The 22,733-nt window shown below is 39.7% G+C and overlaps 3 protein-coding genes across 3 annotated transcripts; all 3 read left to right on the top strand.

The window, feature by feature from the left end:
- The first annotated feature begins 2,585 nt into the window (after positions 1 to 2,585).
- On the top strand, positions 2,586 to 7,673 carry LOC102705662 (S-(+)-linalool synthase, chloroplastic-like). The gene is made up of 7 exons (XM_015841795.2): positions 2,586 to 2,769; positions 3,244 to 3,508; positions 4,979 to 5,354; positions 5,701 to 5,919; positions 6,060 to 6,198; positions 6,341 to 6,589; positions 7,262 to 7,673. The coding sequence occupies exons 1-7, from the start codon at positions 2,596 to 2,598 to the stop codon at positions 7,535 to 7,537; spliced, it is 1,698 nt and encodes a 565-aa protein (XP_015697281.2). The 5' UTR covers positions 2,586 to 2,595; the 3' UTR covers positions 7,538 to 7,673.
- Positions 7,674 to 12,876: 5,203 nt separating this feature from the next.
- LOC121055608 (putative ripening-related protein 6) lies at positions 12,877 to 13,347 on the top strand. The gene has a single exon (XM_040528489.1). It carries the CDS (start codon positions 12,877 to 12,879, stop codon positions 13,345 to 13,347), a length of 471 nt encoding a protein of 156 aa, XP_040384423.1.
- A 1,127-nt stretch (positions 13,348 to 14,474) lies between these two features.
- On the top strand, positions 14,475 to 22,605 carry LOC102700561 (DNA ligase 1). Its single transcript, XM_015842007.2, has 18 exons — positions 14,475 to 15,527; positions 15,634 to 15,750; positions 17,169 to 17,270; positions 17,348 to 17,461; positions 18,150 to 18,380; positions 18,455 to 18,549; positions 18,899 to 18,986; positions 19,208 to 19,339; positions 19,630 to 19,742; positions 20,161 to 20,262; positions 20,403 to 20,464; positions 20,577 to 20,648; positions 20,721 to 20,794; positions 20,888 to 20,944; positions 21,143 to 21,220; positions 21,314 to 21,391; positions 21,473 to 21,548; positions 21,648 to 22,605. Exons 1-17 carry the CDS (start codon positions 14,490 to 14,492, stop codon positions 21,539 to 21,541), a joined length of 2,622 nt encoding a protein of 873 aa, XP_015697493.2. The 5' UTR covers positions 14,475 to 14,489; the 3' UTR covers positions 21,542 to 21,548; positions 21,648 to 22,605.
- Positions 22,606 to 22,733: the final 128 nt, after the last annotated feature.

Below are 22,733 nucleotides of genomic sequence, written 5' to 3'. Positions count from 1 at the left end.
ATATTTTATTAGTATATACGAAATACTCATTTTCTATCAAGTATAAAGCAGTCTTGCATCCCTCGTTTGGAGTAAGGCTCCTTATATGAACCAAGGCTACAAATGAAGAACAGCTGGACCATGTTTTTAACGCTTCGTTCTATTTTATAGTATAATACTCATGAGTTGCTAAATGATAACAATACATCTAGGATATATGGGCTGTTTGGATTTAGAGTTTTTTTAATCTCTTATCACATCAGATGTTTGGATGTTAATTAGGAGTATTAAATATAGACTGATAACAAAACTAATCATATAAATAAAGGCTATTTCATTAGATAAATTTTTTTAAGCCTAATTAATCCACGATTAGCAAATGTTTACTGTAGCATCACATTCGTTAATCATGGACTTATTAAGCTCAACAGATTCGTCTCGCGAGATAGTCCAGAGTATGAGGTGTGTTTTATTAATAGTCTATATTTAATACTTTTAATTACTGTCTAAATATTATATGTGATAGTAACTTAAAAAAACCGAGGGAAAACAAATACCCCATAGTATCAGTAGGTAATATCATAAAATTAGTCTCATCCATATAGTCACCACGAGCAAGTTTATTACGCATGTACGCATGCATCTGTGAGTTCCCATGAACGCCTTTATCCTACCCAAAAACACAGAAACGTAAGCAAATTTGCAATTCGAAGGCATTTCAAGGCATCAGAGAGTGAGGAAGAGAAAAAGGCCCGATTAGCATGGGTTGCATGCTTGCAGGCCATATATAAAAGAGAGGAGAAAGGGGCCTGGTTATAGGCTTGGTCAGGACGATGGGCCGTGCTGGCCTAGAGAGAGAGGGAAAAAAAGAAAGCAAGAAAGAGAAGTAGAAATAAGTCTATACTACCTCCCTCAACTATTAGACGGGTTTATTCTGCCCCTGTGATGGTGATTTTGCCCTACGTAGTATCCACAAGGAACGTGTATGACATTGCAATTAGTAAAAAGATATAAAAAAGATAGCGGGACTTAAATGGTAGTGGATCGAGGTCGACGAGAACCAATTAACAGTCTTTGCCTTGTGGTCTATCTCCCCTTTTACAAGCGTCGCACAATAGAACCCTAGAGGTAAGGTGGACGTCAGTTGCCTCAGGTCGAGGCACACTAGAAGGCAGCATCAAGTCCTCATCCCGTCGCCTCTCCTAGTGTACCGTCTTTTGCGTCTCTACTATATGCCTCTATGGGTTGCCTAGATCTCTTGCACTAGACAATGGCATCTAGGTCCTGAAGAAGAGATAGTGCATCATTGTTGCTTCACCGCCCAAGAAGATGAGAGCCAACAAGGTAGAGGTGCTTCCACCATACCTTCTTGTCGTCGTCGTCACCATCATATCTCTCTACGACCTCCTCAAGACGCTGGCTAGCCAAAGCTCATCAGAGAGCCACGGTGCCTTACCTTCCCTAATTGTTACTTTCACAACTCGCTAACTAGAGGAGGAGCACTGTCAAGCTAGTGCCGAGTTAGTGTGCCTGGGTGGGAGAACAACACATATATGGCATAACCCTCCTCCTTTCTAGGGATATCCTCTAGAGTAGATTGGGGTGAGTTAGGGAAAGAAAGAGGGGTAGAAGAAGATTAGGACGATATAGGCGCTACATCAAGTGTGAAGAATATATCACATAGGACAAAATCACTGTGTAAATTGCCGTTCGAGGAGGCAACACGAACCAATTTTAATAACTGAGAGAGACTCCATGTATAGTTTTAAAGATGATATAGTTAAAAACAAATGGGGGCTTTGAGATAGGCTAAATAGACTTTTTACGAATAGAAATACATGTGGAAGGGAGATGACCCAAGGAAAAAAAAGAAGATGTTGTCCAAGGGCCCTAAAGGAAATTTCATCGGAGCCGGTGGAATTTTTTAGAAGGAGGTTTGCACTTTGCCAATAAAAGAAAAGGAATGAGTGAACACAAAATTGCTTTTTTTTTAAAAAAAAAATGAAGAATTCAATGTTATATTTCTATATTTATTTTCAAAAGACAAAATAATTTTAAAAAGATTGTCAATTTTATATGCCCATGGTGAAAACAATTAATAAGATCACTGTCTGGTATCATATATATAATGTGGACCCATCTAACATGTCATCATGAGTAATAAGACGAGGCATATGAAACATGTGTTTCCATGAGTAGACAACCAATAATATGAAGTTATGTGGCAATATTTGAGCAATGTGTCTCTATGACTACATGATTCCAATATCGAAAGAAAAATTCATGCACATAATAAAAATTCAAAATTTTGATTCCTATGGGACAATTGAGATACCACCAAAATCTCATGCCTTCATTTGAAACATGACATCTTTATTCCCAGGGGACTTGTTGTCTTATTAGAGAGTGGTCCAATCCATTCCTATTGATTAGGTTTGGGTGATGCATACTTCAACCATTGAAGACTATTCCAAGCATTGAATAAAATTATTTCTTAAAAAAGTTTAAAAAAATAAAAAAAATTCGGCTCTTAGCACCCCCTATGCTCTTATCTGGCCCCGTAGGTTTGAGCTTCCTATAAATCATTAAGCTAGGAAAGAAATAAAGAGCCGATCAATGGCTTCGCGCGTCTTCTCCTCGGAGCTATTGCTCCTTCCAGTAGCTGCTGCTGCGCCGGCGGCCCACGACGGTGGCCGGAGAAGAGTCCGCCGCCGTTCGCCGGCGATACATCCCGGCCGACAAGAGCTCGCCTCCCACTCGATGTTGCCGGCCAGTGAGTTTGACATCCAGGTAAGTAATCAATTCCGTTTACGTACGTAGCACCTTGCATGATTAATTGTATTCTCTCAAAATCACAAGCAGGAGAACGCTATTTGCATTCCGCTCCTCTTTTGGTTTTTGCTCATACTTTTTCTTTACCCGGCTCTATATCCACTCGGATATATGCAACCGTTTTTTATTTTTGAGAACTTTGGAAACTTAGCCCAAGTAGAGGACTTAGCCTCTCAAATACACAAATCTGAAATTCATACTCCTATAAAGATTTGAACCCAGGACCTTGGATGTTACTCAGGTCATTTTGCTCATGCTTATAAGCTAGAGTTAATTTTGAGTTTTTTTAACCATAACTTATTTTTTAATTTTAATCTTAGCTTTTAGATCGTTATTAACATGTATATAAAAGTTTAATTTTTAAATATTTTTTATATAAATATGCTTTTAGCTTTTCATCGAAGGAGGACCCTGATATTTTTTTAATTGCAGGAACGTCTGGATGGCCTGACGAATGACGTGCAGGAGATGCTGGTGCATCAACGGCGAAGATCGAGCACGGCGAGCGGCGGCGGCGGCCGAGAGAGGATGGCCTCCGTCGATCACCTGAAGCGTCTCTGCATCGACCACTACTTCCAAGACGAGGTCGGCAGCGCCATGGACGCGCACCTGGAGGAGCTCGCCCATGGCGGCGCGCTGCTCGATGCGACCCTCGCGTTCCGGCTGATGAGAGAAGCAGGACACCATGTCTTTGCGGGTGATCTCACCGCTAGAGCTAGCCGTATACTCCCACTGTCAAAAAAAAAAAAGCAAATTCTTCCGTTTCCTGTCCAACGTTTGATCATCCGTCTTATTTAAAAATTTTCAAAAAATTAGAAAAAAATTAGTCGCACGTAAAGTACTATTCATAATTTATCATCTAATAAAAACAAAAATATCAATCGCAAAATTTTTTTAATAAGACAAAGAGTCAAAAATTAAAGGTAAAAAGTGAAAAATTGGTTTATTTTAGGACGTAGGAAGTATATTCACAGCAAATTAAAAATGACTTTTTTTTATTCTACAACACCAACTCCCAGTCTTTTCACTTATACTTGTTCCTATAAGATAATATTTAAATTTTAAAACTTAAATTCTAAGTTAATTTTATGTTTTCTTTTTCACTTTACATTATTATTAACATTTACGTTTACATAAAAACTTGTATATAAAAATTTTACCCATAAATTAATTTTAATCGTTAATAGTGTTTTTGTTTATGCTTATAAACAACAAAACCACGAGGCTTCATTGTCCATAGATTCAAGGGCTTATATTGTTCTTTCCTGAGAAAAAAAATGCATCTGAAGTATTACAAAAATAGTCAAATATTTTCCCATGATATAAGGATCAATAAGTCAGTACAAACTTATCGAGTCAATCTGTTCATATTCAAATATTTTTCACATCTTAATATCTTACGGTCTTACCCATACATATCCTTGTACACTTATTCATTACTTCCTCCGTTTTATATTATAAGATTTTCTATGTTTGCCTAGATTCATCTATATATCTATACATATGTTTTGTATATATGTCTAGATTCATTCGCATACATATAAATCTAGATAAGTTCAGAAAGTCTTATAATGTGAAATGGAGGTAATACTTATGTATTGAGGGGCAACAAAGTGTTTTCATTTTTAATATTAGTCTCTACTAAACAACCTATACAACCTATAGTGTTTTTACATTTCTTAAAAAATTATCTGGAGGCATCACATTTTTCAGTATAAAAGTCTAGTAACTTAAGGTACAATGTAGTTAAGGTCATAGAATTTTACGCTAAAATTTTTGGTAACTTAAAATACTTCTTAAAAAACCCCTATAAAAACTATATTTTGGAATGGAAGGAACACATGTTATGCTCATCACATATAGCCTGACTAAGCAAAACAAATTAACTACTCAATCCGTCCTGAAAAGACTTTTTTGGCTACCTCATACAGATCACTACAAATCTAAAGATTAGAATACCTTTCACATTTTCAAATCTCGATGCATTTATCACTCACCTTTTTAAATTCTAATGCATTTATCTCCCACTTTACCAAACTCTCCTATAATAATTGTTCAAAGTAGTTTTTTGGAATAAATAAATAAATGAGGGGACCTAAAAATGAAATCTTTGTGGACGAATGTAGTTGAGAAGAATCATACATTCATACTTATTACGTCCATGCAGATGAGGTTCTTGGAAGATTCACCGATGACAACAGCGATTTCAGCCTGGCTTACAGCAAGGACATCAGAGGGCTACTCAGCTTGCAGGACATATCACACATGAACATAGGAGCAGAAGCCTCACTTCACAGGGCAAAGGAGTTCTCAAGCAGAAACCTTCAGTCTGCCATCAAATTCTTGGAGCCAAACCTTGCAAGATATGTGAGCCAGTCACTGGAACATCCCTACCATGTCAGCCTGATGCAGTACAAGGCCAGGCACCATCTCAGCTACCTGCAGACCCTGCCTACTAGGTGCATTGCAATGGAGGAGCTTGCACTTGCAGACTTCCAGCTCAACAAGCTGCTGCATCAGAAGGAATTGCAGGAGATCAAAAGGTGATTGATATATATGTATTTTTATGGTGGTCTCTACTTAGGTTTCTATATATTGGTTTGCGCATAATTATTTCCCGTGGCGACGGAGCGATAGAAACAGAATTTCGGTGAATTTTTGGATCGGAAAATTTTGAATACGAACTTTTTTCTTCGTAAAATTGAATAAAATTACGGAAACTGTATATGATCTGAAATGTTGAAACCCTGGCACTACTTATATAACCTAACTGCAACAGATATGCGATGTATATTAAACATGACCAATTCAACAGTGGAGATCGGTTCTGAGTCAATTTGCAATGTAGATTATATTAAAACTGAATGTCTCCAAAATCATGTGATGCAGATGGTGGATGAACTTGGGGTTGGCTCAAGAAATACCGGTTGCCCGCGATCATGTGCAGAAATGGTACGTGTGGATAATGACAGCATTCCAGGGCGCCACCTTCTCCAGATACCGGATTGAGCTCACAAAGATCGCCACGTTCGTGTACATCATGGATGACATCTTTGATCTTGCTAGCACACAGGAGGAGCGCTCCTGCTTCACTCAGGCAATCAAAATGTAAGACTGAATTTTTCAGATACCAATCCTAAACATGTCATACATCCTAACTAATTGGATTCAAATATATATGTTACATTTGATTTAAACTGATATAGATATTCTTCTACAAACAACAATACTTTCATCTCCTTTTACAGGTGGGACTTTGCAGCTGCTGATTCCTTGCCAGGCTGCATGGGGTCATGCTACAGGGCTATTTACACAGTCACAAATGGCATTGCAGATATGGTCGAGAGAGAGCACGGAGTAAACCCTATCAATCATCTGAAGAAAGCTGTATGTCGTCCTAATTAGATACATATGCTGTTGCTAATTCGTTTTACTGCATTCGAAAATGTATATGTTTTCTCATGTTCACAACAAATCTGCAGAAAAGTGACCCAAGTTTGGAACTGAATTTGTTCCACTTGTTTTGCAGTGGGCAATGCTGTTTGACGGATTCATGACTCAGACAAAATGGTTGTCTGATAATCATGTTCCTGCCTCGGACGATTACCTAAGAAATGGCGTTGTCACTTCAGGAGTACCACTCATGTTTTTACACCTACTATTCATGCTAGGGCATGATGTGGGGAAAGATGCAGCAGAGCTTATTGAAAACATACCTCCTGTCATCTCCTGCCCATCCAAAATCTTCAGACTCTGGGATGACATAGGCAACACCAAGGTCAGAAAACCCCAATAATTAAACTTCTTTTCACCTTGCTGAACCTATTAATACATATATCTTAAAATATAAGCATTTCCATCAGTTTTAGTGGAAATTAAGGTTAAGATGAGAGATGGCTATGACTAGTTGAGATGAGAAAATAGGTTTTTTTTTTATCATCCTTAAAAAGTATCTCAAGGTACTAAAAATTTTAGTACAAATTTTTGTTATCCTAAAGTACAATGTACCTCAAGGCAACACAAAAAATATGTGGTACCTTGAGTTACTTTTTCAAGGATGGTAAAAAAGCTCGAGAAAATATGTTCACATATTAAATAGGAGATTATTGCGATGAGAAACAGGAGGAAAAATACTTATATTTTAGTGTACATTTTGGGTCATAAAAAATAATTATATTTTAGAACGGACGAAGTATCACCTAAATAATCACACACCACTATTTAAATTCTTGTCCTCACATTTCAAACTCACTATGCACATACACCAAAGACGATCGTTCTGGGAAAAAAAAAAAGCCTTGTTTAGAACACATAATCTAAACATAATTCCACTCAATTCCTTTTAAAAAGTTCATAAATCTCGCATTCCCATACTTGCAAAAATTACTTGGTGCAACCGCAACATGATAACAATACTACACCTCTACGCTAAAATTTATTTCAAACATAGAAAGGGTTGGACGGATCATACAAGCAGCTGTACCTCAAGGAGAACCCAGGGCTCGCCGCCGGCGAGGCGGAGGAGCACATGCGCGGTCTCATCGCCAGCGAGTGGGAGGAGCTCAACCGCGAGTGCTTCTTCTTCTCCCTCTCCGGGAGATCCTTCCCCGCCGGCTTCACGCAGGCGGCGCTCAATGCCGCCAGGATGGTCGGCGTCATGTACGGCCACGACGGCGAGCGGAGGCTCCCTGTTCTTGATGACTACCTCAAGATGCTGCTTTTCTGAACTTCTTGATCCATATACCATTATCATACATGATTATTATGGATTTGTTAATGAAGGGATTATTATAGATTTGTTAATGAAGGGGCAGAGAAATCTGAAGATAACTTTTTTTTTTTTGAGGACCCTTCCTTGATAGCTGCAGCCTGCAGTTTAAGTGCTTAAGAGCAACTTCAATAGTTACCTAAATTCCGTTTTTCAAATCCTATGTTTTAGCAAGTTTCAACAATATAGTAAAGAAAAATTTATTTTATCTTCGAGAGTTAAGAATAATTCACTTATCAAAAATAGATTTAGTCATCAAAACGGTTGGAAGTTGACGTGAGACGAGAGCGAGATCGCATCCAGCAACCCAACCCAGAGCAGCGCCGTTGCTGTCCACGCGGCATCCCGTGACGCAACTCCAGCATCGCCCGCGGCGTCGTACGCCGCTGGCCCACGTGGCCACGCTGCCGGCCCGCGGCGGGCAAGCGGGCGCTGGGCGAGCGAACGCCGGAGGGCGATGCGTGAGGCCCGGGCGCGATGCCACGCTTGCGGCGCTGAGCGGATAGCGAGCGGGCACGGGCGCGGGAGCGTGACCGCGTGCGTGCGGCGTGCGGGGACGGGGCGCGACCGGGGGGCGCCGACACGAGCCCTGGGCGACAAGATGATGGCGACCTGGCGATGTGCTTGTGTCGGCACAAAAAAAAAATTGCGCGAGCGTCGTACTTTCCTGCATGTTGAGTGAAACACCGACTTCCACATATGCGCAAACAAGAGGATATGGCAAATTGCTAAAATTTGACAACCCGGATGGCACACTGTTGAAGGCTATTTTTTTTTACAATTTACCAAAAAAACGAAATGGCAAGTTAGGATGGAGAACTGTTGGAGTGGCTCTAAGCAACAATATACTTCTTCAGTCTTTGCCATACTCATAGGCAGGAGAGCAGTGCAGAACTGAGACTTAACTAGGAGCATGCAACACTACAAGTGGAGTCTGAGGGAGTTGGGAAGGGAAATATTAGGGTTTACTGTAGGCTTGGGCCTGTTGGGCTACAATAGGGAGGAAATTTAGACTTCAGGGTTGTGTGTTCCCTGTGGGTGGAAAATCTCCCCTATCCCCATAGGGGCAGGTCCCTGCTGTGTTCCCCCCACTTGCCAGCCCCACTGGGGGAATTGTTAATCACAAGTGTAAAGTTGCATGGTTCAAAACGAAATGCAGAGCTCTCTACTTTGTTTTTTGTTAGTTTTTTTTTTGGGTTAAATGAAGTTGCCTGCTTTGATTTTAAGTAGGCTTCATCGCCTTTGGTCCTCTAACAAAAGCAAGCAATAATTAAGAGCTGCTCTGTGATCGGCCGCCATTTGCGGCGGTGCGGCTAGCTCTATCAGTCAAGAACTGTTTGCTAGTTGCTACTGCCTACTGCCACTATTGGTCTCTATTTATTAATCTATATGTTCGCTCTTTTTTCAATTAAAAGAACATCTTTTTTAAAAGATAAGAATTAGTAAAGTGTTTGACAACTGACATGATGGTGATTGCTTAAAAATGAAAGGGATTTTATGATAAATCTGGACAAGCACGTGTTTGTATTTATAGATGTATTGTATTTAAGAATGGATCTACTGGTTAGCTTGTTTCGAATTTGTGTTTTGAAACTATTCGATTTCCTACCTTCGTGTCTAGAATGGAATGGCCATTGTGCAAATCCGGGTTGTATTATTATAATTAGGAGTTGTCGCTTGCAGAATCGAACGTCCATTTGCAGTTTTCTTATAAGAGATTTGAAGTTTTGTACAGTGAACCCTGTAATAGGGATGGCAATGGTCAGATTTGGCTTTTATCAAACCAGTGACTATAAGCTAAACTCATACTTATAATCTTCATATGCAAAGCAAAACCTGTACCTATATCCATTGGTACCCCAAATTCAATTAGGTGACTAGCGGATCTAACCATGTTAAGAAAAAAAATTAATTAAGACATCTCCACGAGTATATTGAGATTCTTCATTAGGTAATAAGCAAATATACATAGTTGATTACTTAATATATCAATAAGAAAATGAAAAAAGGTACAATAGCGAATCTACTATGATTGTTTGTGTTAAAACTCAAGGCAGGACGTCGATAAATTCTTCTTGGGGAGTTGAATAATAACTTATGACAAAGGAATAATTCGATTCATTTTTTTGGTGCCAACTTTCTCCTCTCAAAAAAGGTTGACGTTTTTTTTGTCTATGATAGGTCTGAATTAAGGATAAAAAATAGGGAAAATTTGCTATAGGACACTCAAATTTTGTACTCTTTGCTAGAGGGCACTGCAAGATCGTGTTTTGGCCTGGAGGCATCCAACAAAACGGGTAATTTGCCACTGGACACCGCCGATATTAATTTATTATTTCTGCTACACTTGGAGAGAAAAAACTAGATGAAAGGGCCGAAATACCCTTGTCTCATTCGTTTAGAGTAAGTGAGTCTGGTCACAACTGGAAGCTCCCCGATCCCCTTTTCAAAAAACCTTAGTGGTGGCGACACCATTTCACTCGGGCACGGCGGCGGCGCCCTCGCGAACCTCCTTTCAATGAGTTGGACTAAGGGCAGTATTGTCTTTTTAGAAAGGTTCTCTCTCCAAGTGTAGCAGAAATAATAAATTAAACAGACGGTGTCCAGTAGAAAATTACCTTTTTTTTGGATGCCTTCAGGCAAAAATGCGATCTTGCGGTGCTCTCTAGCAAAGAGCGCTAAATTTAAGTGTCCTGTAGCAAATTTTCCTAAAAAATATGGTTGCCTAAAAATACAATAGAAATATTGTGGCAACGTATGTATTTTTATATTTTTTGCACGGGTACTATAACAACATAAATAAAAATCAGTGATAATATAAAGAAAGTGATTCGTCTGTTATGTACTATGATATGTATTGTCAAATTCAAACAGAAAATTAACACGAGAAACCCAATAATTCATTGTAAGATGAAATATATCAGAAAGAAAGATAAATGGTTACTACACATAAAAATGATCTTCTCCCTTTCATTCAAATATACCAATTAAAATTCTTAAGTCTTATTGCTTTATATGCTATTGGCTATATACTTGAAAAACATTGTACAATATATTTTACTGTGCTCTTTCTTACCTCCCTAGAGGAAAGAGGGCACAACAAATTAGCAATTGATTATTTCAGCGATATTTTAGATGCTTTAATTGTATGGAGGCATGCATGTTAATATAATTTTAGATTTTAAATACGTGGAGCCACACAAATAAATTCAAACATCCAGACATCACAAACAGTTCTTCTACGGCTTTAATATTTTAACAATACACGTTGGATTTTATTGTGTATGTATGTATTGTTGTGTGCTTTAAGATTTTGTATTCAGTGCTTGCTTTCTGACTGTAAGTATGGTATAAATATGGTTAAAAAATTTGCATTTATCAAATATAATTAACACAATATGTTTTAAATATGTAGAATATGATAAATGAGATCATTTGGACTAACAGTTCCACTTACCTTATGAGCCACATTACTTTTAATAGCACATTAAAAATTATGACTTTTCTAATTATGGGTCTTACTGTTGGTGAGGTAGAGGAATACGTAGAATATATATATATATATATCAACCATTCCAATGGATGGTGCAAATTAAGCACCTTCAGAAAATAATGTATATTAACATATGTTCACTGAATATATTTGGGCCACACGAGTTAATTAAATTATAACGCAAATACTGGCAGCACGATTCTTACTGTCCATTACCTAGTTCGATAATGCTTGTCGTTTGGAACACCAACATAATTTTTTCAATATATTTTTATTATGATTTTTATTAAAATATATATAGAAATAGATAAATGTTTATTTTTATTAAGGTATTTTTATGACCCACTATATATATTGTCCTAGTGTTTCAAACTAAAATATTTAAAAACTTATTAATAATCAAAGTTTAAAAGTTTGAACACACTCTCGTTCAAAACGATAAGATTCATAAGAATTATGGACCATAGGGATTATAGGAAAAATTAAGCTGAATAAGAAATTTAGGTGCGCCACCTACAATCTATTTTTTCCAATCTTTACATTTTTTAGCTATCGTCCTTTGAAATTTACGTTGATGAACAAAGTTTGCTATCAAACTGTTATCCGACAAACTAGAAGTCTTAATTTTGTCTCTGTCAATTTGCGGGTCCCTTGAATAACATGAATGAAATATATGATTCTGACAGAAATATAAGTGTAAAATAGAGGATTGCAAAACACGAAAAAAACGTAAGAATAACTGTTTGATCAGACCATAGGAAAAACATATGAATTTGAGAAGAGATAAAGATTTAAAGGATTTTTTCCATAAGGTTCTACCACTTATTCAATTTTCTCCAAAACTTACATAGGAAGAGGCATTCTATAGAAATTTTATAGGTTCCATTTCTTTGTTTCAATAGGCTTTATATGAAAAAATCATATAGGAATGAAATCCTTAAAATTACTGTGAATTTCCTTTGAACCAGAGGGCCTCGTTCATACAGACGTTATGTACAGCAGTCTACCTCGAAATTCCCATCCGGTAATTACAAGCCTCTCCTTGATTATTCTGACCGAAAAACACATAGTTAACCTAATTAAGTACATGCATGATCATTGGTAGCTGACTTGTTTTTGCGTTTGCAAATTTGTACTTAATTAATAAACAGCAATATGAAATTACCAACTCTCTGTCACTGGCGACACTCTCACATGTTCATCTCTCGGTTTTTACCGTTGCCACATTTAGCCACATCATCAAATCCAAAACTAGCTATCGTTTTTACGATGCATTTGTCCAGCAAACAAGCCACTAAATTTCTTTCGAGATTATCGTAAGAGTATCGTAGTTATGTACCAAAAACGGAATTAGTATCGCCGTTGTTCATCATGAACCGTATAAATAAATCATCCTTTTTTACCAACTTCAGCCGAAGATTCTCAAATAAAATTAAGTAATTAAGGGTTTTTTTATCTTGTGTTAGTGTTTTTTGTTGATAGTTTCTCTATATTATATCAGTGTGCGTGCACGGCCTCTGTAATAATTGGCTGTAGCTCATTGAGCAAAGACCGGAATGTTATTCCATTATCTTAAAAAAATAAATCATCCTTAAAATTAAATGGATAATTAACAGCACGGGGATGTACACGTGTAATTGCGCAATTTAATTAAGTGTAATATATTGATTGGTGATCTACGAGAGAGGCCTATATAAAGCTATCGAACAGCGTGATTAAGCAGGTCATTAGGTGCAGGAGAGGTTTATAATTAATTAGCTGCTAATTAAGCAATCACGAGCTTAATTAAGCACTTGGTTTAGGCATGGAGAAAGCTAAGCAGTGTGCGGTTGCACTGCTTGCGATGCTCGTGCTGCTGCTCGCGTCGTGCGCCGCCGCCCGGCGCCACGGCAAGCCGGACCGGTGCGGCGGCGGCGCGGGGTGCTCGTCGCCGGCGGTGTCGGAGGACGGCACGCCGGCGGTGATGACGGTGAACGGGTTCGAGGAGGGCGAGGACGGCGGCGGGCCGGCGGCGTGCGACGGGCGCTACCACAGCGACCGCGACATGCTGGCGGCGCTGTCGACGGGGTGGTTCGCCGGCGGCCGCCGCTGCCACAGGGCCATCCGCATCACGAGCCGCCGGAGCGGCCGCTCCGTCGTGGCCACCGTCGTCGACGAGTGCGACTCCCGCCGCGGCTGCCAGAACAACATCGTCGACACGTCCGCCGCCGTCTGGGAGGCGCTCGGCCTCGACACCAACGTCGGCGAGGTCCCCGTCACCTGGTCCGATGCCTGAGCCACCGCCACCGCCACCGCCGTCGCCGTCGCCGGACCGGCGGGACGGTCGGCGGCCGTTTTGTGTCAGTCATGTCATCGTCGTCGTTGCGACGACCCCTTGACGTGTTTGCATCATTGCATGGTCGAGTGGCAAAAATAACGTGTTTGCATTGCATGGAGTAATTATCTTGTAAGGGTGATCTGTTGCTGTCAGTCTCGTTGGTTTGAAAACCGTTTCGTGTCGTGATTTCCAATTTCGAGTCAAAATTCTTCAAATTCAAGTAACCGTTCAAAAACTTGTAAAGAATTTCTCCCGAACTGGAACGTTCGGAGGAAAGTAGGCTCCCGCCACGGGCCACCAAATTATGTGGGCTTGTTACTATACGGAGTGTATAAAACCAATCTAACCCAACTATGTTAATACCAACTTCAAGAGATTTTAGATTACTACTCCATCCGTTTCATAATTTAAAATGTTTGACTTTTTTACTTGCAATGTTTGATTATTTGTCTTACAAAAAATTATAAAAATATTATTTATTTTGCTTGTAACTTATTAATTTATTATCAAAAGAACTTTAAGCATAACTTGATATTTTTTATATTTGTACTAAATCTTTAATAAGACAAATCGTCAAACATTGCAACAAAAAATAGGAGACAGTATATTTTAGTAGCATCGGGCGTGTTTATTCATAGGCATACACATTTTTGGTAATGTTGTTTCTCGAAGAATCTCGTAGTAAGAGATTTTGTTAGGATTACTTACCCTATTACAATTTGTTGAGACAAAAATTATACTCAAGTAGTTTAAATTTTCGTCAAAGTAAAATTAATTTAAGTTTGACACCAAATTGGTTTTATTAAATCTATAATTGAATATATTTTATTAATATGCGTATCTGGGTAGTAAATGTTACTATTTTTTAAAAAAATGGTCAAACTTTAGAGCATAAATTAGGTCAAACTTTAGTGCAGTTTGATCTCGACCGAAATCAAAACTTTAGAGCATAAATGTTACTATTCGTAGTGTTTTTTTTTCATTTCTTTTGGTTTGCATATCGTCCTCCACGTTTGCACGTCCGCCTCCGCCACCGCGTCGCGCTCGCGGCGTTCGTGACGGCGTCTAAAACCCTCCTCCTCCCCGCAACCCACCATTTGATGTTCCTCCTCCGCGCGACCACCTCCACCTCCGCCTCGCTTCTCCTCCGACGATGCCACCCCCACCCGCTCCCGCCGCCTAGAGGTACCCTACCCATCGCCCTCCCCCACCGCCTCTCCTCCTCCTCCTCTCGCCGCCGCGCGCCCGCGTCGGCTGCGGCGGGGGGCAAATCCGGCGGGAGGAAGGCGGCCGCGGCGAAGGGGCTGCCTCCCGCGTCGGCGTCGGGGGGAGCGGACATGTCGGCCTCGGGGGGCGCGGGTGGGGGTGGGAAGCGCACGGTGGCGGATGTGCTGATGGGGAACGCCCGCGACGCGGCCAGGAAGGCGAAGAAGGGGACCGCGGGGGCGGGGGCGGGGGCGCCGTCGCCGAAGAAGCTGAAGACGAAGCCCGCCGCGCAGGAGGATGGCGCGGTGGTGGCCAAGCCGGAGGCGGAGGGGAAGGGGAGGCCGCCTTCGCCGGTGAAGCCCAAGCGGTCGTCCTCGCCGAGTAAGTCCAAGTCGCCGGGGGAAGCCGCGCCCGTCGAGGGGAAGAAGTCGCCATCAGCGAAGAGGTCACCGTCACCGACGAGGTCCAAATCGGTAGCTGCCAATCCCTCCGACGAAGCCGTTGCTCAAGCTTCTGAATCCAAAGACAAAAGGAGGCCCTCCTCACCTAAGAAGACCAAAACCATGGATGCCCCCAAGTCTGAGGAGAGAGATACCACCCTTGAGCTCAAGAAAAAAGGCAGTGAATTCGATCCTATGGCTGCTGCTTATTGGAAACCTGGGGAGCCTGTGCCCTTTCTGTTTCTGGCTCGGGCACTTGATCTCATCTCTAATGAGTCTGGAAGGATTGTTATCACAGAGATACTATCAAACGTGTTCCGCACAGTGATTGCTACAACACCAGATGATCTCCTTGCGACAGTATACCTCTCAGCCAATCGGATTGCGCCGCCTCATGAAGGAACTGAGCTTGGGATCGGGGACGCGTCAATCATCCGTGCTCTTTCAGAGGCATATGGCCGCAAAGAGGAGCATGTCAAGAAGAACCTCAAGGTAATTACATTGGGGACAATGTAGGTTAAATAAGTGGGCAAATACTACAAAACTGGACACTATGAAACTGGAGGTGTAACCTGATTGTTTATTTCTGCCATTTCAGGAGCTCGGTGATTTGGGTCTTGTTGCAAAAGCAAGCAGGTTGTCACAGAAGATGATGTACAAACCAAAACCACTGACGATATCTCGTGTGCTTGCTACTTTTCGGACAATTGCAAAGGTTTTATTCCTCACTTTTGTTTTTAATCATTATTCTGACTGCTACTGTCAGCATGAAACTAAATCTTCTCATCTTGATCGTGCCGAGATAATTGATTGTGAGAAATAAATCAACACCAAGTAGTAAGCAATGGGATTCAGTTCTAAAACCGGTGAATCATGTCTGTGACGTGCGTGTACTATGCAATCAACATGCGAAGTATCTTTTCACTGCAAAAGTCTATCTGCGAATGCAGAAATTATGGAAACTGATCTATCTTGTGTGCTCCAAATTTTGAAAATTGTGTAGGTACTTCATCTCGACTAAAAGAAACACATAATAAGGATGAAACCTGAATTGAAAATTGAAGCAGTAGCCTTACTTTACAATGCCTGCTCACATTCATGCAATCAACATGCGAAGTATCTTTTCACTGCAAAAGTCTTATCTGTGAATGCAGAAATTATGGAAACTGATCTATCTTGTGTGCGCCAAATTTTGGAAACTGTGTAGGTACTTCATCTCGACTAAAAGAAACACATAATAAGGATGAAACCTGAATTGAAAATTGAAGCAGTAGCCTTACTTTACAATGCCTGCTCACATTCATGCAGAGTCTAATCCCTAGCCTCTGCTGTTCTCTCCCTCAATTTTGATAAGTTTATCTCCCCTTTACCATCCCTCATGTGTATACGTTTTCCCCTTCCTGCTCAATTTTGTTTTATTTATTATTTCTGATAGTTGTTAGATGTGGTTGATGTAGTACTATAGAGTAATGACAATGTGTGTTGGTCGAGGACCGATCTGTGTATAGCCCTTCCCTTGCTAGGTTCATAAGGTTCTCTTCTCAGCATCTCATAGCCAATTAGCCACCAAAGTCATGGATAAACAGTCAGAAATAGGCTTGGTCCTTCTCCGTTGAGCTCTTTCAGGTGTGACCTTTGTGCATGTATGACCTTTGTGCGTGTATGTGTATGAGAGAGACAGAGACATAGACAGAGAGAGACACAGAAAGAGAGGGAGGGGGAGAGGGAGAATCTGTGCAGGAGAATCTGTGATGAATGATGTGCAACCTGATCAAAAACTGTCATTTTATTTTTATACAAATGTGTGTTTATCAACAGTATGTTGCTTGGCAGGTTGTAGATAGAATACCTCAAATCACAGCAGGCATAAAAAGCCAAAAGTTCTATTGTTTTGTCTGCATGTATCTACATCGTTATCTTCAATCTCTGATTTTGGCACATAATAGTAGGCAAATTGTTGTTTCTATATGTGATAGCAGTTGAAATTGAATGGACTGTTTGGCAGTCTACATCTTATAGAACTTCAGATTTATTTGCTTATGCACCAGGATAAGGGTACTCTAGTTGCAGAAAGTTATGCATTGTCATTTCGATTTCAGAGATCATTTAGCAACCATGCTTTTTTTTCATCAGGAATCAGGCAAAGATAGTCAAGACAAGAAAAGAAGTCATATCAAAGGACTTCTCGTTGCCGCAACTGACTGTGAACCTCAATACATTATACGCCTACTTCAGGTAAATCATTTTAACGTGCCTGGTGTCTATGAATATACAGTTTTTGCCTTTAGCCACTCAACTATTACTTGGTACAGTCGAAGATGAGGATTGGGTTAGCTGAAAAAACTGTCCAGATGGCTCTTGGGCAAGCTGCTGTGCATTCTGAAAACCATTCTCCGCCATCGAAAATTCAATCACCTTTTGAAGAGGTTGGTGTGAATTTCTTCTATTTTTAGTTTTACTGTAATGTTTGATTCATGTGGATAAGCTTCAAAATACTTGCATTGTCTGCACAAACAGTAATGTTTGAGTGAGCTGGGTCAGATAAATGCTTCAAACACTGCTTTTAATCAACCATGTGATGCTGTCCGCATTCAACATGCTTAGGTTGCTAGCTCGGAAACTGTAATGGCACTATTTTCTTATCATCTCCAGTAGTGAGGGCTGGTAATCCTTTTGCAGGTGCATCTAGTCAACTATGTACTCCGTCCTTTTTTTTTATTTGATGCTTTTGACTTTTGGATCTATGTTTGATCATTTGTCTTATTCAAAATTTTTATGCAAATATGCAAAATTAGTCATGCTTAAAGTAATTTTAATGTTACAACAAATCACAACTAATTAATTAATAATTATGTAATTTTTTGAATAAGACGAATGGTCAAACGTAGATTTAGAAGTCAATGACGTCAAATAAAAATAACAGAGATAGTAACTTATGTGAGTTGCAATTTTGCATTATGCTATTCAGAGTGCTGCTAGCACACGTATGGAGGATTATTAATGTGCTTTGGTTGTCCAATACCATCATATTTTGTTTCTGGCGTCATGTCAAAAGCTATGCATGAATAAACAATTATAGCCAGTTCTGATATTTTTGTACTTTACTCTTTGAAGGCTGCAAAAATAATTAAACAAGTATATTCGGTTCTTCCAATATATGATAAAATCGTCCCAGCTCTTCTTGAAGTTGGTGTTTGGAAACTTCCGGAGATATGCAGCTTTTCTATTGGTGTCCCTGTTGGTCCTATGTTGGCAAAAGCAACAAAGTCTGTCTCAGAGATCATTGACAAATTTCAGGGTGTTGGGTACACTTGTGAGTACAAGTATGATGGTGAACGGGCTCAGGTATGAACAAGCACCATGATTGGTTAGCTTTTCTTATATTCTGACACATTAACATTTGATTCTTTGGAATGAAGATACACTGCATGGAGGATGGATCAGTAGAGATCTACAGTCGTAATGCTGAAAGGAACACTGGGAAGTATCCTGATGTTGTTGATGCAGTTTCTAGGTATACTTTTCTTCTATTTTTCTCTTACTATTGCAATTTCATATTTTCTTGTCCACCATTTGTTTCCCTCCTTTTGAGGCCTTTGAGGGTAGGTAACTGGCTAAGTTATGCGCCCTATGCTGCAACGATTATGGACTACCAATAGTTCAAATTCTATAAACATATATATTCAGTTTAGTTAATTTGTTATTTAGGTGCTTTGCTGGATGGGATGGATGTGCTATTACAGTTAACACGCCCCCCCTCCCCCCCTTTCTCTTTACTTCTATCATGTGGACTCCACATGTACTACTGTTAAGCCAAACCTGTACAAAACAATCTGCTTATCTGTTGCTCATTTGCTATGCAGATTCCGGAAACCTACTGTCAAATCATTTGTCTTGGACTGTGAAATTGTTGCTTATGACCGTGAAAAGAAGAAAATTTTACCTTTTCAGGTTTGTATTTCATCCCCGATAAGATTTTTGTAAGGTCATATTCATGATGACCGTCATGTAAATATGATTATACTACACTGAGTTGATGTACAGCTAAAATTGTTATGTTTTAGATTAGTTACCTTGTAAAGAAAACTTATATTTATTTTGTTACCCTTGATTTATTGTTTTTTGTTACCACAAGCTGTAAGGATCCAGTGATTGTTTCTCCTTGCTTGCAGATACTTAGCACAAGGGCCCGCAAGGCTGTTACCATAAATGATATCAAAGTTTCAGTCTGTACTTTTGGCTTTGATATTCTTTATATCAATGGGAAGCCTCTTCTCCAGGAACAGCTGAAAGTTCGTCGAGAGGTATTGTATTTCTGTAATATTATGACCTGATTTTGAATTCTGCTGCTTAACTGCATTACCTGGTATCCCATAGTGCAACTTTTAACAAAGCCATGGCTGCAGTTTTTTACAAACTTTATATTAGTCAAATAACATCTTTGTTCGGCAGAGCCAACATTTATCATACGTGCAAAAAGACTATTGGAAGTCTATTGTAAACATGAAATGTTTATTTCTTTGAATACGACAAAATAAACTAGTTATTTTACTGTTTTGGTAGAGTTATTCCTCTCATATTGAATACTTGGCAGCATCTTTACAACTCTTTCGAGGAAGTACCGGGCGTTTTTCAGTTGGCAACTGCAATTACATCAAATGACCTTGAGGAGATACAAAAATTTCTTGATACGGCTGTTAACTCCAGGTAAATTGGAATTTCAGGAGCAGTCCCTTCACTTTGTGGCAAGCTTATCATACCTGCTTATAGTTCAGTCTGCCACCTTGTTCTAGACAGCTAAGACAGGTCAATAAAAGTTCAATAATTCGTCCCAAAATTATTCATAGCAGATAATGTTGTTTGCTCAATTTCGACTTGGCCTTCAATGTAAGTAGATATATTTATTGAATTATTCTGAATTGACACCTTACAAACTTTTAGCCTGCGTAGGATGCATATATCTAAGCAAATAAGATGTCGAATTCAATTAGGCTAAATGTAGCATTATCATGACTTTTTTGACTCCAGTGAAGGAAGAAAAACGTTTAGGCAGGAAATTTTAAACTAGATGTTTGGATATTGCAACATTAAGATATTTTCCTGCCACTAAGATCATGTAGTGCAGTTGTGAAGGGTTGATTATCAAGACATTGGATAAGGATGCTACGTATGAGCCAGCAAAACGGTCGAACAATTGGTTGAAATTGAAGAAAGACTACATGGACAGGTTAGTAAGTTTCATGCTGTGGTGGTTTGATTCATCTTCATTTTGCACCAAATCTAGTAAATTGATGTGGATAAGATACAGATCATGTGTTTATCCCATATGTTATTGTCCAATCATTTAATTATTTTCTCGGGGAGCAGCATTGGGGACTCTTTGGATTTGGTGCCAATTGCTGCCTTCCATGGGAGAGGAAAACGAACAGGTATGCTTTCTTCCATCATGCATACTGAACATAAAAATGAGTTAAATAAAGTATTGTTTGAATTTCTTCATGCATTTTATTTACTGAGTTCCATTTGGTTTGTGCTTAATAGGTGTATATGGATCATTCCTCTTGGCGTGTTATGATGAGCAGAATGAAGAATACCAAACAATCTGCAACATAGGTATGCCGTTTTTTAACCTTACCCTGTTATATGATGATTTGATTCATGTTCTACATCTTGATCCACATTTAGGCACTGGATTTTCTGAACAACAGCTTGAGGAGCGTTCTGTGAGTCTTCGAACTAAAGTGATAACAAAACCAAAGGTGATACATCCCTTCAGCCTTCTATTGTATGAATGTTCTTTTTATTCATTGTCTGCCCTGTTCTGTTCTACAGTTATGCTTTTGTTTTTTCAGGCATACTATAGGTTTGCTGATTCAATGGACCCGGATGTGTGGTTTGAGCCTTCAGAGGTAATGTCCACCTTAAACCTTGACTAACGAATGTTTCTTAGATGTACTTTTTATTAGGTTGATTTTGCCACCACTCACTTACACTTTCCGGAAATGGAACTCTTGATTTGATTGACCTGGGTTTGTCCCATTCTTCTCTAATCTGGACTCAGTTTATAAAGTTATGAATTCATCACTTATTGTTTTCTTGATCCTTAGGTGTGGGAGGTGAAAGCTGCCGATTTGAGCATAAGTCCTGTTCATCGTGCTGCTAATGGTATAGTTGATCCAAACAAGGTTGGTGGTGTTAAATAACTTATCATCCCATTTTATAGTATGCATGAGTGCATGGCAAATGATACTAAGTTACAAATGGCCAAATTTCACCAGGGTATCTCTCTAAGATTTCCTCGTCTGTTGCGTGTACGTGATGATAAAAACCCAGAGCAAGCAACCACATCCGAGCAAGTAAGCTTCTGCAGCTTGTTCTTTTTTTATGGCACATTCTTAAAGATTTCTCATGCCGGACGACTATATTCAAAATCCCAGGTTGCTGATATGTACCGTGCTCAAAAAATACACCATGCAAACAATAACGATGATGAGGATGATGACTGAGACTGAGGTAAAACACCTAGTTTATTTTAACCTCCAGAAAATTGTTTGCAATCGAAAATCCGTCTGAACATTTAACAGGACACTGACAAGCAGAGTTCATGTCCAGGAATTCGCTTCGTCGTGGTTTAAACGGCCTCGACATTTTCTGATTCGTTTTGACATGTAGCGTTTAGATTGTTGTAATGTGCTGCATTTTCACTCGCTGAATCCAAACTGGTGTCGGGTGCTGCACAGTAGGAAGCTGAAGAGAGCATGGCCGTATGTGTGGCCCGCTGCTGCCCTAAGATGTACATACATGACTAACCCTTCGATTGGCAAGGGCACCGTCGATGTTTTCATTCATTATTACTACCTTTTATTTAATCTTTTTTTTTATTTCGTTTAATGCAAACGGCACACGCAGGGAACGACATTACACACAAGGATCCTGCATAGTATCCTGATACTAACTGCCTTATCCAAGTAGGCAATTCCTTAGTTCAGGCACACCCCTTTGTCCCCAGAAGAAACAACTACTCGGCATGTCATGTGAAGACCGGGGCCTACCAGGAAATAATTGGCGCTCTCATCACAAGAGCCTCATGAGACTCCATTACAAGTGCAGATTATATGTCCGTATTTTCTTGACACCGCAGCAAAAAACACTGTAGTGACAAGGTGCCATTTGATTTTTTTACTGTAGCGATCGTTTGGAGCCATTGGATCAGAAAATGGATGGCCAAGATTGTGTGCAGATGCAGTCACAATAGCTACTGCACTTGTTAATCGGATTTGGTGTCTTTTCGTAGCGGAGAGAAAAGAGTACTGGATTTTTCATTGATACGTATAATTTTGCAGCTGCAAGGATGAGGTCTGAACTTTCGATGCTGAACTGTCTATGAATGTGTAGAGGGGATTTTCCACCGTTTTGATCAGATTTTTTTTTCATTTGTCGCATGCTTTAGCTCTAGTTTGATGTTTTGATCTAAAATTTGAGTGCATAGTTGTGCACCTAGCTGTCATTGTGATGAATCGGTATCGGTGTTAAATCTTTGTTGCTGGAATCATGGCTATAGCCCTTCTTCACCCAAACGGATTGGCATGCAGGGTATTTTATTTTGCCGGTAAAATTGGTCATTACAGGTGTTTTCAGTTTACAGGTGCAAAAAAAAAAGGATAAAACATCATCATTTCTTTGGAAACAAATTTGAAC

Source organism: Oryza brachyantha, chromosome 10 (genome assembly GCF_000231095.2).
Source record: "Oryza brachyantha chromosome 10, ObraRS2, whole genome shotgun sequence".
NCBI classification, from domain to species: Eukaryota; Viridiplantae; Streptophyta; class Magnoliopsida; order Poales; family Poaceae; genus Oryza; species Oryza brachyantha.
The sequence above is the reverse complement of the archived record's forward strand: the minus strand, read 5'-3'. Positions and strand labels throughout refer to the sequence as shown.

What these genes read in the sequence shown, in the direction of transcription:
- LOC102705662 (XM_015841795.2), top strand. Translation starts at nt 2,596, where the DNA reads ATGGCTTCGCGCGTCTTCTCCTCGGAGCTATTGCTCCTTCCAGTAGCT. An exon ending in AGGACACCATGTCTTTGCGG is followed by an intron (nt 3,509 to 4,978) that starts GTGATCTCACCG and finishes ACGTCCATGCAG; the next exon opens with ATGAGGTTCTTGGAAGATTC. An exon ending in ATGACATAGGCAACACCAAG is followed by an intron (nt 6,590 to 7,261) that starts GTCAGAAAACCC and finishes TTTCAAACATAG; the next exon opens with AAAGGGTTGGACGGATCATA.
- LOC121055608 (XM_040528489.1), top strand. Translation starts at nt 12,877, where the DNA reads ATGGAGAAAGCTAAGCAGTGTGCGGTTGCACTGCTTGCGATGCTCGTG.
- LOC102700561 (XM_015842007.2), top strand. Translation starts at nt 14,490, where the DNA reads ATGTTCCTCCTCCGCGCGACCACCTCCACCTCCGCCTCGCTTCTCCTC. An exon ending in ATGTCAAGAAGAACCTCAAG is followed by an intron (nt 15,528 to 15,633) that starts GTAATTACATTG and finishes CTGCCATTTCAG; the next exon opens with GAGCTCGGTGATTTGGGTCT. An exon ending in GATACGGCTGTTAACTCCAG is followed by an intron (nt 19,743 to 20,160) that starts GTAAATTGGAAT and finishes CATGTAGTGCAG; the next exon opens with TTGTGAAGGGTTGATTATCA.